We start from the raw sequence: 15289 nt of genomic DNA on the forward strand, positions 1-15289 counted from the left end.
AAAAGTTAATTGTATTCACTTATTTAAATCCCCAGATGCACTGTTGGGGTGATGGTGGCAGTAAAGAAATCTCACTTTTAGTTACTTTTAGTTTTACGTAATAAAAGCTAAGTACTTAACAATTTAAGACTAAACGAAAATGTTAATACTTCTAAATATTTCAGTCCCTGGGGGTGTAATGCCAAGAAAAAGTCAGAAAAATTCCGGCCTAGAGATATTGTTTGACATTATACAGAGACATGCAAAAGTTTGAGCACCATTGATTAAAATGTCTGTTACTGTGAAAAGTTAAGTGAGCAGAAGCTCAACTGATCACCAAAAGGCATAAAAGTAAAGATGACACATTTCTTTTCTGCATTTCATGCCAGGTTAGTGTGCTATTTTTGCTTTGTACAGTTGTCCAGTAAAAAAGGGAAAGGCGCACCATGCATAAGTTTCGGCAGCCCAGGTCTCAGACCTTAATTAGCTTGTTAGGGCTGTGGCTTCTTCACTGTGATTGTTAGGAAATCCTAGGTGATGCAGAGTGCAAAGTTATATGAATTCTCTGACTGTGACTGTGTATAAGCTGTGATACTTGCCAAAGGGGTGTTACTAAGTGCTGACCTTGTTGGGTGCCCATAAGTTTTTCTTCAGGCCCTTTTAATTTTCTTGGTATTTTGTACCTGTTAATAATGGAAATAAAATGTAATTTTGCTTAGAATATTAAAAAAATGTGTCATCTTTAACTTTTTGCCTTTTGGTGATCACTTCTGCTCAATCACTATTCACAGTAACAGACATTTTAAGCAAGGGTGCCCATACTTTTGCGTGCCACTGTATATATGTCACTAGGCTTCTCTAGTTACACATTTGTTTATTTTAACAAGTCTGTTTTACATAATCACAAATCCAGGGTCATGGTCTGATTTTCAGCATTTACTTTGTAATAATGGGTGCCCTGAACAGATGGCATAACATTTTGGAATACCTTAACTTAAATGTTTGTGAATCCCTAATCTAAGATATTCCATTAGCCGTGGCTGTGAAAGACACACTTATAATGGTTGGTTTGATTTTAAACTCTCCTAGATGGTTGTTATTTGTAAACTTAGTGCAGGAAAATCTAAATATTACAGAAATGCAGTTTCCTTGGCTTATCACTTAAAAGTAAAACATGCATGATGCTTCTTTTTAAAACTGTAACATTAGGCAGCAGAATCTGTGTCAGACTGCAATCCACGAATGTAATCAAATGAAACAAAATCTAAAGCATGAACCACTGCAATTTATTGCAAAATGGATTGCATCACACTGCAGATCTATAAATATGCCTAAAGATACAGGTCTGAGATATATCTTTCAGCAAGGTCTGACAATTCTTACACATTACCTACACATGGTACAAGTATGTCACATATCAAGAATTTATTTGAAAGGCAAGTCTTTACAGATTGAGATGCTAACAAGTTATGCAGTTATGTGATTTATTTGAGATTAATGAAGTGTCATTTTCAGGTTAAGCACAATTTTAAAATTTTAAATATTGGACATACTTAATCTTAACATGATCAGCATTGGTACTTTTATCCAAATATAGTAATACATTTCAAAATCTGACCTACATTTTTTTGTTCATAATAATGTTTCTGTTTACTTTACAGGCATCCCAGAATACATATAAAAACTGGACTTGTTGATGCTCACCTGTACTGTCTGAAGAAGTCAGTAGTGGACTTTTTAGTAGACAACAAGTAAGTAAAGTTAAAATCTGAATAGTTAACCAATCACCGACGGGAGCACGGCACACACCGTCCAATCCCTCGCCTGTCATGGGGCGGAACTTCCATTCTTCGGCCATCTTGCCTCTCCCGAAAGGGAACTGCAACTCTTGCTGCCGTCCCTCTGTCTCAGCTGCTGGAGACGTGGCGGATCCTCCCCTTCCTGTAGCGATGCCATCCCAGCTTTGCGGACCAGATATGCACACCCCAGACAGTGACGCAAGTCCAGGCAATCTCCTCCGGACCCGTCAGTGGTTGTGCCTACTGCAGTCCTTCTGGCAACGACAAATGCTGGGAAATCCCCTTCTCCTTGGCCTTGGCTGGCATTCCTCAGCCCCCTTGGGTGGAAGATGGCACTCTGGAGATTCTGCAACAGCCACCGGGCAATTCACGGAACACTCCCTGCAGGACGTGTGTGTGGTCGACTGGGGTACTGGGCAGCTCACAAAAAATTTATTTGAAGGGTTCCCCGTCTTGAAACAGACAGGAAGTCCCTGTTGGGGCGCCATTGTGAGACTTGCCCGGACACCACCAGTCGGTGACCACATCTTTGTAAAAGTCACACGTTTATTTTCCATAAATAAACACAGTCCCAAAACACCACACATTTCACACAGCAATAATCACCACAATTTGACTTTAAATCTCTGTCCTTGGCCGCCAATCTCCTCCTGGGAGCTTTGTCCTGCTCTCTCTCCCGACTCTAGCTCCCCGACTGTTAGGAGGCGGCACCTTTTATTCCCGCCCGGATGTGCTCCAGGTGGCTGGTGACTATCTTCCTTTGCCCCGGAAGCACTCCGGGTGTCCCTGGCAGGTTCCTCCGCCATCTTGCCAAGTGTGGCGGAAGTAAAGTTCTCCCGGGTTCTGGGAGGCTTCAGGCGCTCCCCTGGTGGTGGCCACGGGTCCCAACGAGTTGGAATATCTCTCCTCCTCTCCTGTGGTCCTCTCCTGCTCCAGGGCGGTTGTCCCCTCCTGACCCGGAAGCTTTTAATGTCTCTATCCGGTCCCTCCAGGCATCTCGGCCAGGTAAGAACCCCAGACATCTGTGACAGCACACATATGTATTCCCCTGATTGGTGCTGGGCGATATGACGATATATATCGTGGGGACGATAGAAAAGTGTCTATCGTCCTATTTCTCTTCTATCGTTTCTATCGTTTCTAACCTAATTTTATCAATTACTAAAGAAAATATTGCATTAAATAGGCTATGACAAATGAATGATAATGTCTTGTCGCTATGCAATGCATACTCTACCCTTTATATAAGTGATAATCAAGAATAAAAATGAACTTTTTAAAGAAACTCCATCTTGTGGTTTTGTGACAGTTCAGTTAAATGTCACTTCAAAATAAAGTTGCAAAAAAAAGTATGCAATGATATTTTTTTTTAACTTTTCAGAGAATAACTGGAAACGTACTTTATTGTGGGTGGTATATCGTGATGTATATCGTTATTGTGATATAAAATAATCCATATCGTGATATATGATTTTTCCATATCGCCCAGCACTACCCCTGATGATGTTCACACACACATTTCCTTTGTAAAACATTCAGGTTTCAGGTTTATTAACATTTTGGATTAACTGATAGTACTGTATTTGTTCCATATTAAAATGAATCCTCAAAAATACAATTTGCCTAATAATTGTGCACACAGTGTATATACTGTATCTACTCTATATACAGTATATATATATATACTGTATATATATATATATATATCTTCTATACTAATAAAAGGCAAAGCCCTCACTGACTCACTCCCTCACTCACTCATCACTAATTCTCCAAGTTCCCGTGTAGGTAGAAGGCTGAAATTTGGCAGGCTCATTCCTTACAGCTTCCTTACAAAAGTTGGTCTCCATATACTGTAATGGAGTTGAACTCGAAAGCTGTGGGGGGCGGAGTTTCGTGTGACATCATCACGCCGCCCACGTAATCACGTGAACTGACTGTCAACACAGTATGTAGAAAACCAGGAAGAGCTCCAAAAAGCGCTGAGGAAAACATGCATTATATAATTGAGAAGGCAGCGAAACAATAAGCGAGTGAGTGACATATACAACCATATTCATGAGTGCTGCTACTTTGGAAACAAAGCATGGTGTAAACCTAAAGTTTAAATTAAGTTCATAGACAGGCTGCCGCTGGCGTTTATCATGCCCATGGGTAATGCGGGATACAAGTTTAATGAGAGGACGCAGGATATAAGCGAGTTTTGATCACTTTGTAACTAAGTTAAAATTGCAGGTGAAGGGCTGTGCTTATGCAAATTCCGAGAGACTGTGTTTGTGGGGGATTGACAGTTAAGGCGGGTGGGGGAGTCACATCATCATCTCCCCTCCCATTCACCTCATTTCGCTCTGAGCTGAGCTCTGCAGCTAATGCAGTGTTAAGGAAGCGACTTTGTGATGCTGCCACCAAATACTCACAGAAAAATCCACAAGTTAATACACACGCTGTCTCTACAGTTTCTACACACTGAATCCTCCAGGCACTACTTACAAAAGGTTACATTGACAATCATGTTACGTTATTTTTAAAATGTTTCCTTTTCTTAGCACAAGCACAGCTGAGAAGCTTTGATGCATGTGCTCCATAATGCGTTAAAAAATCACGCATTTAATCACACTTTGCATTACAAGCAAAGGGGAACTTCTGTCAATGCATGATTTCCTGGTACACCGATTACATTGATCAGTGCTTCCTGATTCATTTGACCCTCGCACCCCCTTAGTTTGAGAAGAAGTATGAAAAAATAGGTTAACACAGAAAAACAGATCACCAATTGAAGCATTATGAATAATCGATTCGCCATCAATAATTGTTTTGGTAAAGCCATATTCAGTGTAATCCTCCTTCCATTTTATAATTTTTCCGCCACTAGCCATGATTAAATGAACGGTAAAAAAGTAAGAGCGAAGCGAGGGTTATTCAGGCAGGCAGGCGACAGCTCAATAGCTCGAATTTGGATATAAGTAGGTTCTATTTAGCCGCCAGAAATATCTTTGTTAGGAATGGAAGTTGAATTTAGTCTTTAAATTTCTATGGTAAAGAAAGAGTTATGCAATGATGACTAAATTTAACTATATAAAGTCAAAACTTGTATATATAAAGTCATTTCTGAATATATAAAGTCAAAACTTGAATATATAAAGTCATTTTTCAAATATATAAAGTCAAAACCTGAGTATATAAAGACGGTGTTGGAATATTTCGGAATATATAAAGTAAGCGCTGGAATATATAAAGTCAAAACTTAAATATATTAAGTCAGGGTCGGAATATATAAAGTCGGCACAGTACAATGATTTTATGTGACATTTTTAGTCATGCTTTAATTCAGGCTTATTTTAAAACCTACATATATATGTTTGGTATCATTCTCTTCAGAATTTAGCAAACTTTAAAGTGATGTTGTTAGATTTTGAGATTCTTATTCCGTTTTTAAATTATAAAGTGGAATATGAAGAACTCACGTCCCACAAGACGAGCGTTTGTGCCAATAGATTTAACCACGCCCAGGACCGCAAATAAAAGACAAACAGTAGATGACAAAGACTGCTGTACAGGCTTTTAAATGTTTGAAGTGCCGTGCGAGATGCAGATGACGTAGCGGCTGCGAGCAGGAGTGACAGCCAGCAGAAGCAAGGAGGTAAAAAAAACAGTATTTGTTTCCCATTGTATAACCGTTTAAGAGGGGTTTTCAGAGGAGTGACCGCGTCTCCTTGGGGTGCATTTAGCCATGAGTTGCCCTCTCTCTGTCTCACACATTAATAATCACTTGTATTGGTTCAGTATGTTTAATTGAAAAAGGTCACTGGCTAATCTGAAAACAGTCAGCACTCCAGATGTGCCAGTTAGCTTGAGGAAGAGGAGCATGTGATATGTCACATTGTTGGTGGCAAGCCACCAGTAAAGATCACTGCACTGGAATATGGCTCACAGGCAGTGTTTCCATGTATACAATACTGGTCAAAAATTTTAGAACACCTAATTTCTTCCTTTTTCTTCCAATTTAACCAGTTGAAATGCACTGAATGACCTAAAATTGTGAAAAGGTAAGCAGTAATTAGCCAATGGTAAACATTTAAAGTTTAGGTTAATAAAATTGGCCTTCATCATGGAACAACTAGTAGGTTACAGCCTATAGATGTTCTGCAGCAAATGAAGTAACTTAAGCCTTGAATGTTGAAGCAAACAGTTTTCACAGGTATCCAAATTTCTATTGATTACTTACGAGGTGTGGCAGAAAAGTAATGAGACTGGCAACACTGCAAGCGATCTGGCAACGCTGCGCTGTTGTCCTTGATAGAGCACGTGTATCAGTACCCTCCCATAGCTCAGTGCGAGTTTCAACTCCTTCCGTTAACTACGTGATTTTTGTGACTGCTATTAGCGAAGTTGTGTTTTTGGTTGTGCGTCACGCAAAATGGAACAGCGGAATTTGGAGCAACGTTGTGCCATTAAATTTTTTGTTAAGCTTGGAGAATCGGCAAGTGTGACATTTGAAAAGTTAAAACAGGCCTATGAGGAACATTCTTTATCCCAAGCTCAAGTTTTTCGCTGGCACAAATAATTTTTGGAAGGCAGAAAACGCATTGAAGATGAACACCGTTCAGGGAGGCCTTCAACTTCGAAAACCAATGAAAACATCGAACGTGTGAACACTCTTGTGAGATCAGACCGTCGTTTAACATTAAGAATGTTGAGTGAACAATTAAATTTGAACAGATTTACCGTTCATCAAATGTTGACTGAACATTTGCATATGCAAAAGGTCTGTGCCAAAATGGTGCCGAAAAACCTCACAATTGAGCAGAAGGACAATCGAAAAAACAAGTGTCTTGATCTTCTTGACAGAATCGCTAATGAGCAAGATTTCTTTAGTCGTGTGATCACAGGTGATGAATCATGGATTTTTGAATACGATCCTGAGACCAAGAGGCAAAGTCAGGAGTGGCACACTGCAAACTCTCCTCGACCAAAGAAAGCTTGAATGAGCAAATCGAAGATCAAATCAATGCTGATTTGTTTTTTTGACAAAAGGGGAATCATCCACAAAGAATTTGTTCCTCCAGGACAAACTGTCAACCGAGTTTTTTATAAAGACGTCCTTGAAAGGCTAAGAAAAAGGGTCATTCGTGTGAGACCAGACATTGCAGACAAATGGATGCTCCATCATGACAGCGCCCCATGTCACACTGCCCTCTCCATAACAGAATTTTTGACCTCAAAAGGCATTCCTGTGGTTCCCCAGCCCCCTTATTCACCTGACCTCAGGCCGTGTGACTTTTTCCTTTTTCCTAAACTGAAAAATGTCCTCAAAGGACGTCATTTCGGACTTTAGAAAACATCCAAAAGAGTGTAACGGACATGCTGAAGACCATACCGGTTGAAGACTTCCACCGCTGCTACCAACAGTGGGAACAACGTCCCCATCGGTGTATAGCTGCCCAAGGGAACTACTTTGAAGGGGATAACATTGATGTTTGAAAAAAATAAAAACTTTGGTAAATAAAAAATCAGTCTCCTTACTTTTCTGCCACACCTCGTATAAACCTTCTGTCTGTCTTAAAACAGAGTTGCAACAGACCGTCTTACTGCACTTTCTACTCACTACTACTAAAGTATCAGTGATAATGGCAAGAAAACGGCAATTAACAAATGAAATGAGAGCATTATTACCCTTAGAAGAGTAAGCCTTTCATTTAGAGAAATTGCACCAAAAAAAAAAATCTAAAGGTCCCTACACAATTAAAAGGCAAATGGAAACTGGAAGAAACTCTGATAGGAAGAGCGCTGGCAGGGTCAAAATCACAGCCCAATCAGAAGACAAGTTTCTGAGGGTCACCTGCTTGCGTGATAGGCACTTCAAAGCACAACAGCTTCAAGCACAGCTTAACAGTGGTTGAAAAAACAAGGCTTGGTTTCTACTGTGAAGAGGAGACTTTGTCCAGTCCATAGTAGTCCACAGCCAGGTTTCAAGGCCCTATGTTGTCCTTTAAGGAATAGTTTTGTTGCTGCCCTTTGTCCTGTCAAATCTACAGCTCAAAGTTTTTAAATGAAAGGTCTATACTTCTAAGTGTAATAATCCATCCATCGATACATCCTCTTCCGCTTATCCGAGATCGGGTTGTGGGGGCAGCAGCTTGAGCAGCGATGCCCAGACTTCCCTCTCCTTGGCCACTTCTTCTAGCTCTTCCGGGGGAATCCCGAGGCGTTCTCAGGCCAACCGGGAGACATAGTCCTTCCAGCGTGTCCTGGGTCTTCCCTGGGGCCTCTTCCCAGTTGGATGTGCCTGGAACACCTCACCAGGGAGGCATCCTGATCAGATGCCCGAGCCACCTCATCTGACTCCTCTCGATGCGGAGGAGCAGTGGCTCTACTCTCTGAGCCCCTCCCAGATGACTCAGTTTCTCATCTTATCTTTAAGAGAAAGCCCAGACACCCTGCAGAGGAAACTCATTTCAGCCACTTGTATTCACGATCTTTTGGTCACTACCCACAGCTCATGACCATAGGTGAGGGTAGGAACATAGATCGACTGATAAATTGAGAGCTTTGCCTTACGGCTTAGCTCCTTTTTCACCACGACAGACTGATGCAGAGCCCACATTACTGCGGACGCCACACCAATCTGCCTGTCGATATCACACTCCATTCTTCCCTCACTCGTGAACAAGACCCCGAGATACTTGAACTCCTCCGCTTGGGGCAGGATCTCAATACCAACTATGAGAGGTCACTTCACCCTTTTTCGGCTAAGGACCATGGTCTCGTATTTGGAGGCGCTGATTGCCATCCCAGCCGCTTCACACTCAGCTGCGAACCGATCCAGAGAGAGCTGAAGATCATGGCCTGATGAAGCAAACAGGACAACATCATCTGCAAAAAGCAGTGACCCAATCCTGAGTCCACCAAACCGGACCCCTTCTATGCTCTGGCTGTCCCTAGAAATTCTGTCCATAAAAGTTATGAACAGAATCGGTGACAAAGGGCAGCCCTGGCGGAGTCCAACTCTCACTGGAAACTGGTTCGACTCACTGCCGGCAATGCGGACCAAGCTCTGACACTGGGTGTACAGGGACCAAACAGCCCTTATCAGGGAGTCTGGTACACCATACTCCTGGAGTATCCTCCACAGAATTCCCCGAGGGACACGGTCGAATACCTTTTCCAAGTCAACAAAACACATGTAGACTGGTTGGGCAAACTCCCATGCACCCTCCAGGACCCTGTTAAGGGTGTAGAGCTGGTCCACTGTTCCATGACCAGGACGAAAACCACACTGTTCCTTCTGAATCTGAGGTTTGACTATCTGATAGACCTTCCTCTCCACGACTACTGAATAAACTTTTCCAGGGAGGCTGAGGAGTGTGATCCCTCTGTAGTTGGAACACACCCTCCGGTCTCCCTTCTTAAAGAAGGGGGCCACCACCCCAGTCTGCCAATCCAGAGGCACTGTCCCCGATGTCCATGCGATGTTGCAGATGCTTGTCAACCAAGACAGTCCTACATCCAGAGCCTTGAGGAACTCCGGGCGTATCTCATCCACCCCCTGGGCCCTGCCACCAAGGAGTTTTTTGACCACCTCGGTGACCTCAGTCCCAGAGATAGGGGAGACCACCTCCGAGTCCCCAGGCTCTGCTTCCTTATTGGAAGGCATGTTAGTGGGATTGAGGAAGTCTTCGAAGTACTCCCCCTACCGACCCACAACGTCCCAAGTCGAAGTTAGCAGCCCACCATCTCTACCATATAGAGTGTTGACACTGCACTGCTTCCCCCTCCTGAGACGCCGGATGGTGGACCAGAATCTCCTCAAAGCTGTCCGAAAGTTGTTCTCCATGGCCTCCTCAAACTCCTCCCACGCCTGAGTTTTTGCCTCAGCAACCACCGAAGCTGCATTCCGCTTGGCCTGCTGGTACCTATTAGCTGCCTCCAGAGTTCCACAGGACAAAAGGGTCTTGTAGGACTCCTTCTTCAGCTTGACGGCATCCCTCACCGCCGGTGTCCACCAACGGGTTCGGAGATTGCCGCCATGGCAGGCATCAGATCAGAGGGGCCATTCCTCCCAATCAAAGTGTAATAATGCTCTGTCTTATTTTGTTTGTTAATTGCTTTTTTCTTGTCATTATCCTATTAGTTGTTCCCTGAAGAAGGCATGTTTGTAATATTCTGATTTTTCTTTTTTTTCAGTTTTTGATAACCCAAACTTATACCTTTGGCAGTTTACTGCTTATGTTTTCACCATTTTAGTTCATTCCTTGTATTTCAACTGACTAAATAAAGTAATAAACTAAAAAACTGGAAAACGGAAGTGTTTGTAAAACTTTTGACTGGTAATGTATCTGAAGAGCAAACCTAACAACACATGCAAATGCAAGTATAAACAGCGGGCTTTCTTTTTTTGTGGAGATGGAAGGATGATGGAATGTGGAACTTGTACATAATTGAGGTGCCTTTTAGGGAAAAATCTGTCTGTCTGATTTTAGTATACCTCAAAGAAGACTGTTTATTCACTCATTTGCCTACATGTTCTCATTTCCTTATGTGAATCTGATCTGTATCAGACACTTGGCACACTTTGCTCTTGGCTGCATCTGGTGTTATAAGTAAAAGCAAAAAATGACTACTGATGAACAGTTATTCCCATTGAAATATTAATGCCTTTTCACATTGTGCATGTGAAGCAAACCTGAAAAGCCTGACATTATTTTTTTTTATAATTGCTGATGTAGTTAACAAGTATAGTGCCGTGCAAAAGTGTTCAGTCCCCCGAAACAACAACAACATTTATTTATATAGCACATTTTCATACAAACAGTAGCTCAAAGTGCTTTACATAATAAAGAATAGAAAAATAAAAGACACAATAAGAAAACAAAATAAATCAACATTAATTAACATCGAATAAGAGTAAGGTTCAATGGCCAGAGGGGACAGAAAAACAAAAACTCCAGACGGCTGGAGAAAAATAAAATCTGTAGGGATTCCAGACCATGAGACCGCCCAGTCCCCTCTGGGCATTCTACCTAACATAAATGAAACAGTCCTCTTTGGATTTAGGGTTCTCACGGAAGGGCTTGATGAAGATGGTCATGTAGAGTTCTGCCTTTTAATCCATCCATCATTGTTGGAGCATCATAAAGCTTTGAGTAGGTGGAGGTGGCGCAGGCCACCACCACAAAGAAACCGGAAAAAGAAACAAAAAAGAGAGTAGGGGTCAGTCATCATAATTATCTGCATGACAAAAGATTTGTATACATACAGTATTTATCCAAGACTTAGCAGCACTTGAAGCTGTGCAGAGGAAAGCAACCAAGTGCATCCCCTGACATTCTGTAATTTTAATATGAACTTTTATGCTGTAACAATACATTTCCAAAGTAAAAATAAACCATTTTCTGTAGATGCTTAACTGAAGAAAAAAAACTCAAGTTAGTGTTTGCATAAGAAATATTCTTTGGAGGTACTGGTCCATTCTGACTTGAATATCATAATTTAGTTCTTGCATATTTAGCCATCACACATTCATGTTCTAAACCTCTTGTTCCACCTCATCCCAAAGATTCTGTTTGAATTGAGAAGTGGAGGTTGTGCAGGACATAAAGTGGAAGTAATTGAGTATATTTACATGTGCTTTAATAACCCGATTATCCACAGAATCCCGGTTTCAAAGATGTTATGTATACCTCTATTTTGGTTAGGGAAACCAGGATATTGGTCTCTGAGGAACTGAGTTAATTTGCCATTTAAAGTGTTAATCGGGTTACACTTCAGCCTTTTATAGTCTGCGCATGTGTTTAGCTTCTCATACAGGTCTACCTCCTGCAGGTAGGAAGGTAAATTTCCTGAGGCAAATGCTTGAGTGATCTTATTATTCCTTCTCCATGTTGAAATAATCTGCCAGATTTATGTTGATGAGCCTTACAATACTAATTTCAGCAGCTCAGTCTCGGTGGCAAAGTTGGGTGCAGTCCGTTAAGAGTAATATGAGTTACATAAATTAATTTTTAAAATAATGAGTAACCTTATTTGATTGAAGTAAAAATATCAGCATTATTATTATCCTAACAGAAGGCAAGAAGCAAATGTATCGGTGCATCACTCCTATGCAAGGCTCAACTGCACAGCCAAGCTGAAAAGATTGCTGTGTGCAATCTGGTAACAAAAACATACTAATAAAGTGTCACTTTAGTTTTAATAAATCTGTTTGCTATAGATTAGACAAAATCGTGTGATTAGGTGTAGCAGCGGCTAGTGTTCTTACCATGATTTTTCGAGCGCTTAGGTTGGGGATTTAAAGGAGGATGATTGTTATTTACTTGACAGCATGTCAAGGACTGAGCAGTTATGAAACACAAAAAAAGTATCATAGTTGGTTGTGATTCTGGTCATTTTCATGAAGGTTTGTATATGGGTTTGAAGTTAAGAACAAATGTTGGTCAGTCAAGTATTAATATTTTTCATACAATAGAAGAAAAAGTAACACAAAAGCAATACACTGTTACACATTACATTTAAAATAAATAATTATACTTGTATAGCATATTTGGCTACTTTTCTGTAAGTTTTGAGTAATATATCTTAGTTACTTTTAAATTGTACTTCTTGGAAAAAACAGGCTTCATTCTTGTTTTCAGATTTTCAGCAGCCGTTGATGATGTTTAATTTCTTTAGAGTATATTTCTGTTATTGGAACGTTTTGCCAAATGAAAACTTGCGTAAATGGACTTGCAAATTTAAGCTGGGGTTTTTAAGAAACCAGGTTTCTAACTTAACCATGTTACTTACCTTATGCCGGTTTTGTTAGTATTTGTAAGTGCATTCAGTGTCATGTTTGTAGAACTGTCTTGAGATGATGTACCATGTTACAAGGAATACATTATTCTGCTGGAAGGATCTACAGTGGGTACAAAAAGTATTCAGACCCCCTTCAATTTTTCACTCTTTGTTATATTGTTGCCATTTGCTAAAATCATTTAAATTAATTTTTTTCCTCATTAATGTATACACAGTACCCTATATTGACAGACAAAAAAAAGAATTTTTGAAATTGTTGCAGATTTATTAAAAAAGAAAAACTGAAATATCACATGGTCCTAAGTATTCATACTCTTTGCTCAGTATTTAGTAGAAGCACCCTTTTGAGCTAATATAGCCATGAGTCTTCTTGGGAAAGATGCAACAAGATTTTCTATCTTGGTCTCATCAGACCAGAGAATCTTATTTCTCACCATCTCAGAGTCCTTCAGGTGTCTTTTAGCAAACTCCAAGATAGAACTTTTTGGCCTTAATTCTAAGCGGTATGTGTGGAGACAACCAGGCACTGCTCATCACTTGTCCAATACAGTCCCCACAGTGAAGCATGGCGGTGGCAGCATCATGCTGTGGGGTGTTTTTCAGCTGCAGGGACAGGACGACTGGTTGCAATCAAGGGAAAGATGAATGCGGCCAAGTACAGGGATATCCTGGACAAAAACCTTCTCCAGAGTGCTAAGGACCTCAGACTGGGCCGAAGGTTTACCTTCCAACAAGACAATGACCCTAAGCACACAGCTAAAATAATGAAGGAGTAGCTTCACAACAACTCTGTGACTGTTCTTGAATGGCCCAGCCAGAGCCCTGACTTAAACCCAATTGAGTATCTCTGGAGACCTAAAATGGCTGTCCACCAACGTTTACCATCCAACCTGACAGAACTGGAGAGGATCTGCAAGGAGGAATGGCAGAGGATCCCCAAATCCAGGTGTGAAAAACTTGTTGCATTTTTCCCAAGAAGACTCATGGCTGTATTAGTTCAAAAGGGTGCTTCTACTAAATACTGAGCAAAGTGTATGAATACTTAGGACCATGTGATATTTCAGTTTTTTTTTTTTAATAAATCTGCAACAATTTCAAAAATTCTTTTTTTTTTGTCTGTCAATATGGGGTGCTGTGTGTACATTAATGAGGAAAAAATTAATTTAAATGATTTTAGCAAATGGCTGCAATATAACAAAGAGTGAAAAATTGAAGGGTCTGAATACTTTCCGTACCCACTGCATATGAAAAAGATAGACTGTGGCCAGAAAGTGATACACATGGTCAGCAAAAATGCTTTGGTTTGCTTTTTTTATTCAAATTTTTTTAATTTAATATTAGGACACCTCATGTGTGCCTAGAAATCACGTCCTTCATCATTGAACTATCACCTCCATCATGTACAATTGACACAAAGTAGGATAGATGCATGTGTTCACATGTATCACATGCATCATTTTGTATGTGAAATTCCTTCAATACAATCTACATTACCAGCAGAAAAAATACTGAATTACGTGACTGCGATAAGATACATTTGGTCTTTGGTGATGCATATTTTTTAAATAAATAATGGGCTGCTTAGGCTTCAGAGGGGTGTAGGTATTTGTTGCGGCATGGCACAGTAGCTTTGGAGTGTTGGTAAGGTGGTCATCTGATAATGCATTCACATGCAGACATGTGCAATTAGGTTGATTGCCTCATTACTGCTCTGGGTTCTGTAATCAATGCTGGTGCACCTATAACCCTATCAGTATAAATATGAGCCTGAACAAGAAACAGGGAGATTGAAAAGATGAGTGATGAAAGAGATTGGAGATTATATCAAAATTGAAAGTCAAAAGAAAAAGTTGAATCATAAGGGAGCCAGTGCTAGTGAAGAATGTTTGTAGGCGATTGGGTTTGTGAGCTCTGCAGAAGAGCATGTGGCCAGCACTCGAGGGTGCTTAGGTCACTCTTGTAGAGAATACCAGGAGCAGGAACAACCTACCACTCCATGATGGCTCCTGTGCAAGGCTCAGATGTGGTGGCGGGAGACAAAGGAGCAAGACTTGACACAGAAGCCTAGAATACAAGGGGTGTACTGAACTTGTCAGAGAACATCTCTTGCTGCATAGACCTAACCAGGTGAAGTGGCAGAGATGCTGTTTTGGAAGGAAAAAGAGTGGCTAATGCTGTCAAGGGAATGATTTCTTAACTTCACTTTTATTGGATTATCTATTGCTTATTTATTTGATTTTTTGTATCTCCAAAAAAGACCCAGTTTTTATTGAGAACATTTATTTAGTTGCAGATGGCACCTGCACGATTTGCATGTTGTTTAAGATTGTTGAAATAAAAACACAAAGCTCTTTGCTTCATTTCCTACTGCTATAGCTTTGTCTTTTTGTTCTTAGCTGACTAGAGTGGAACCTGACTAAGTCTTCTATGGCTGCAGCCCAGCCATTTAAAGGAGCAATGTCTGTCCAGAAGTGCCCTTATGCACACCACTGTTTTAAAGAGTTCTGACTGTTGCCTTTTGTTTTCTTGCTTGGAAATTTTCCTCTGATCTTTGACATTAACAAACTGTACTGATGCTCACAGTGTTTTGTTTTTTTTTTTTTTAATATCGCTCCATTCACTGTAAATCCTATACACTGTAGTTTGTAAAATTCTCAGGAGAGCTAAAATATAAAAAAATACTCCATTCGTAGAAAAGAATATGTATGAAATTAAAGACA

At 40.6% G+C, this 15289-nt stretch overlaps 1 protein-coding gene across 1 annotated transcript in view; it reads left to right on the top strand.

Annotated features, from left to right (window-relative positions):
* The window catches only part of eif2b3 (eukaryotic translation initiation factor 2B, subunit 3 gamma), a 156405-nt gene that overhangs the window by 96243 nt on the left and 44873 nt on the right, over nucleotides 1-15289 (top strand). The window contains exon 6 of the mRNA XM_039734885.1: nucleotides 1641-1730. Coding sequence (XP_039590819.1) covers nucleotides 1641-1730 — 90 coding nt within the window. The remainder of the gene's footprint in view (nucleotides 1-1640; nucleotides 1731-15289) is intronic.

Source organism: Polypterus senegalus, chromosome 14 (assembly GCF_016835505.1).
Source record: "Polypterus senegalus isolate Bchr_013 chromosome 14, ASM1683550v1, whole genome shotgun sequence".
NCBI classification, from domain to species: Eukaryota; Metazoa; Chordata; class Cladistia; order Polypteriformes; family Polypteridae; genus Polypterus; species Polypterus senegalus.